The 4,943-nt window shown below is 26.0% G+C and overlaps 1 protein-coding gene across 1 annotated transcript in view; it reads left to right on the plus strand.

Annotated features, from left to right (window-relative positions):
• Window positions 1-2,712: 2,712 nt before the first annotated feature.
• Window positions 2,713-4,943, plus strand: part of LOC107019074 (zinc finger protein SHOOT GRAVITROPISM 5-like) — a 3,581-nt gene continuing 1,350 nt past the window's right edge. Inside the window, exons 1-3 of the mRNA XM_015219654.2 lie at window positions 2,713-2,903; window positions 3,521-3,672; window positions 4,246-4,511. Of these exons, the coding sequence (XP_015075140.1) occupies window positions 2,789-2,903; window positions 3,521-3,672; window positions 4,246-4,511 (533 nt within the window). The 5' untranslated portion in view covers window positions 2,713-2,788. The remainder of the gene's footprint in view (window positions 2,904-3,520; window positions 3,673-4,245; window positions 4,512-4,943) is intronic.

The raw sequence follows: 4,943 nt of genomic DNA on the forward strand, positions 1-4,943 counted from the left end.
ATTATATCAAAACAAATATTCAGTTTAGAAAATCAAGAGATTTATCACTTAATCTCTAGTTTATTCTAATTGTTAATTATAATAATTTTTCAAAGACATGAATTTATTATGAAGGATGATATAACAAAATTACAATGTATTTTTTTACTTCTTAAAGGGTGTTAGGTTAAATATGAACAAAAATGAAGGAAGGATTAATTTTCTTATTTTACCTTTTTTTTCAATTTTATTTTTCTTAATCGTAAATAAATCATAAGAAACTTCTTATAATAAATTAGTAAAATAATTTTTTCTTTTATTAATAATCTTTTGAGAAATATATAAAGAGAAACTAAACAACTAATTTAAGATTAAAAAAAAGTGAAATTTTATTACTTACGCCTTATTTTACTTTTATGAATTAGAAAAATAATTTCGATAAATATTCTATTTGTTTTTACCTTATCATCATATCAACATAAATATAAATTTGTAATAAAAACTACCACGTGAAACTTCATAACATAGACAGAATATGAAACCAATAAAGTAGAAGACTCATTTTCACCAATTTTGTACAAAACAATCATTTCTTCTTTGGCTTTTTATAAATAGTGATTTCCCAACTACCAAAATAAATAAAATAAAATAAATAATAATAATAATATTAAGTTATATATATATATATATATTAGATTTTTTTGATATTTGATATTTTATATTAAGTTTAATTAAATTTAAATTTACGTATTACATGAACTATTACTTAGGACGATATTTTTTTAGATTATTTTTTTATTCACAAATTAGAAGTACAAAAATATTTTATCATGCTCCCACATTTCGTATATCTAAAAAAAGATTATTTTATTTAGACAAGAAAAGATATTTGGTCCTATTTTAGGTACTTGTACAAATGTCAAATCTCAAGGGAATTTTCACTCATTAGAGTACAAATTAGTACGTCTAATTAATACAAAAAATATTTGTGCTACTTATATATTAAAAAAATAAAATAGTAAAATAAGTTTTGAAATTAAATATTAGTACTTTTATGCATTAATAATATAAGAAAATTAAAATAATCGAATCACTTAAAAAATAGTTATACTTATTACAATTAATTGAATTGTATTATTTATGTATTAGAGTTTAAGTTTCTATACAATAGGCTTGAAAAATGTACACAGTTCAATTGGTTTAAAATATTTTCATTAATTCTATTTAATATATTGAGTATATAATATATATATAATATAATATCTAGAATAAATGGTAACATGCCCTAACAAATCAAGAACCCATTAATTAGAATTAGGTGATTAAAATTAGTTGATGAGTATTATATGTTAAAGACTCATAAAGTATTTCTTTAGATGAATAGCAATTAAGTATATGAATATAAATTCTGAAAATTAATAATAAATAATTAAAATACAAAATTATAAAGTGTATTATTCTAAGATCGAACTCTTATTTTTATTTTGGTAAGATACTTTTCTACCTTAGTACATTAATGTTTGCTAGTTTAAGCCTTTCATTCTTATCGTACTATATATAGGTAAGGATAAAATTGCATACATACAATACCTACTCTTTCTACGAATATACGTATTTTTGTCAGTCGTGTGATTATACTCAGTGGTGTAGCCACATGATGGTCAGAGTGTCCAATTGGATCTCCTTTGTCGGAAAAAAATATTATAGATACAAGTTAAATGATACATGAAATGATTAGATAACATATTTTGGACACTCTTGACACAATAAGCTACTGTAGCCCAGTGTTTTCACCTCCTTTGAAAGAGGTGATGCTCGTATGTTTGAATTTCACTAGTTTTATTTTTTGAAAAAAGCTTTTATCGTGCTATTTCTGGACACCCTTTGTGGAATTCCTTGCTCCGACATTGATTATACTAAATATGTTAGTTTCGTACTATATATTGGTAAGGATAAAATTGCATACATCTACCCTTTCTACTGGTACACATATTTTGGTCAGTCGTGCAGTTATACTAGATATATTATTGTCGTACTATATATATTGCCAGCTATAAGATTGCGTACACTCACTACTTTTACATTTCAATTATACAATTACACTGAACATATTATTGTCGTACTATATATTGTTAAGGATAAAATTGCATATACCTACCCTTTCTAAGGGTACACACACTTTAGCCAGTCATGTGATTATACTGAATACATTATTGTAATACTATACATTGATAGTACTTAAAAGATTGCATACTCCTACTATATTCATATTTTATTTATGCTATTACACCGAATATATCATTATCAAAGTATATATATATTGATAAGGATAAAATTACATAGACCTACCCTTTCTAGGGGTACACATATTTCAACCAGTCGTCCGATTATACTTAATTTATTATTGTCGTACTATATATTGACAGTTAATTATAAGCTAAGATTGCATACACCTACTGTTTTCATATTTCAGTTGTGCAATTACACTGAATATATTACTAACATAGTTGTGTGATTACACTTACTATATTATTGTCGTACTATATATTAGCAAGGATAAAACTGTATACACCTACCCTTTCTAAGGGTACACATATATCAACGAGTCGTATAATTTACACTAAATATATCATTATTGTACTACATATACAATTATACTGAATATATTATTATCGTACTATATATATTAGGTTTATTATTTAACTGGTTCTCCTTATCTATCCATCTATATACAAAAAGCTAAGAAGCAAAAAACAACATTTCATCATATTGAATATATCTCTTTCTCTCTCTCTCTCTCTCTCTCTCTATGCTAACTAGCAACTCTTTCTTGTTTGGTGCTCCTTCTAATTATTCTGATCCATTTTCTTCTCCAGAAAATGGTTTTATTATCAAAAGAAAAAGAAGACCTGCTGGTACTCCAGGTATATATATATTTTTAATTAATTAATTAGTATATTTTTAAAAAAAAATTTAATTTACATAAATATATGAAGAAAATGGTACTTTTTTTTATAATGATGTGAAAAAACAATTGAGTTTTAGCTCTTGTGTGTCTATTATATCTCTAAATTGATCAACATGTTCCGTCAGTGACGGAAACAGAATTTTCATCAGAGGATTCATTATCTATCTATTGTAACAAAATGAATTCAGATGAACCTCCTTTTGGCTTTTTCTATCTCCGACCTTGTGTTTTTGAATTCAGAATTTAAACGTTATAGATGAGAAAGTTGAATTATGATTTAACCTTATCTTTATAGTCAAAGGCGGAGCTATAGGTAAGAAAGAGGTTTGGTTGATAAAAACCCTTTCGTCAGAAAATTATATTTTTATATATTTATTGTTTAAAATTTTCTTAACCTAACAGATTTAATTTTTTAAAATTTTCTTAACCTAATAGATTTAGATGTGAAAATTATATTTGAATTACTGGCTCCGCTACTATTGCTAACACACATATATTTAGGGTTATTCGACTGGTAAGAATGCTATTGAATTCTGTTGAACTCGTAATAATTGAATTTACGAATTTGCGCAGATCCCGATGCACAAGTTGTATATCTTACAGCTGAGATGTTAATGGAATCTGATCGTTACGTTTGTGAAATCTGCAACCTTAGCTTTCAAAGAGAGCAAAATCTTCAAATGCATCGTCGTCGCCATAAGGTTCCATGGAAGTTGAAGAAGAAGGTAGTTTAATTTATGTATAATTACGTCATCGTCTCATCTAAAATCTTAAACTGTTCGATAGAACACAAGTTCTTCGTTTAATAGGGGGTGAGTCTTCCCCTTTTTGAAAATGAGTTAATATCATGTGTAGACGGAGAATTCATATATCTGATAAGAACAGATGTTACACTTGATCTTAGCCACAGGACCGAAAAAGATATTGATAACAATTATAAAAAATTTTATTTACTAAATTATACTTTATATTTCAACACATCTCCTCACGTGCAAGTCATGAAGTTCTTCTTCTTCTTTTTTATTACAAGAACGATACATTTTAATATTTAGAATTTCTCCGTTTGTTCTTACTGAAATGATTTATAATAATCACACAAATTTCCAAGGCTTAGTTTTCGACAATAATTTTCAAAAGTCTTTCAGTTCTAGACGTCAGTCCCGAGTTAAATATAGTCACATAAATTTTAACAAACATGTTAGATTATATAATTATATATGTTAATTTTTATTTTTATTTTGTTATAAATTATAAATATAATTTTATTTACTTGATTATATTTTCAACGTGATCATCAGGAAGAAGAGAAAAATGAGATGGATCAAGTGATTAAGAAGAGAGTATATGTGTGTCCAGAGCCAAGTTGTGTGCACCATGATCCATGTCATGCATTAGGTGATCTTGTTGGAATCAAAAAACATTTTAGAAGAAAACATAGCAATTACAAACAATGGATTTGTCAAAAATGCAACAAAGGTTATGCTGTTCAATCAGATTATAAAGCTCACATCAAAACTTGTGGTACTAGAGGCCACTCTTGTGATTGTGGAAGAGTTTTCTCTAGGTAAATTCATCTTCTTAATTATATATCTGTGTTCTGTTTTACTTGAGTCGAGAATCTATAAGAAAAAATAGAATCTATTTATCCTCATAGGAGTAAGGTTACAACGTCCTATTCAGATTCCACTGAATATGTTATTGTTGTAGTAATTTTTATTATCAGCGTATCTTTATTGTCTAGATTACATTAAATATACTACTAAAAAAGGTTAAGAATTAGCTATGAAATTCGTTGCTGGTTAATCTATTACTAAATAGTTTATAGCTACTAAGATTGTCTCATTGTAAAATGTCATTGGTATGTAGTCAAATGGAATTAGGTTTAATTCATTGTTTAGTGATATAAATTAAATTTATAAATATCTTTTAAGTGACTTAATAGAGTAAAAAGTAAATTTACACTATTTATATATATATATATATATATATATATATA

The sequence above is a fragment of the Solanum pennellii genome, chromosome 5 (assembly GCF_001406875.1).
Source record: "Solanum pennellii chromosome 5, SPENNV200".
NCBI classification, from domain to species: domain Eukaryota; kingdom Viridiplantae; phylum Streptophyta; class Magnoliopsida; order Solanales; family Solanaceae; genus Solanum; species Solanum pennellii.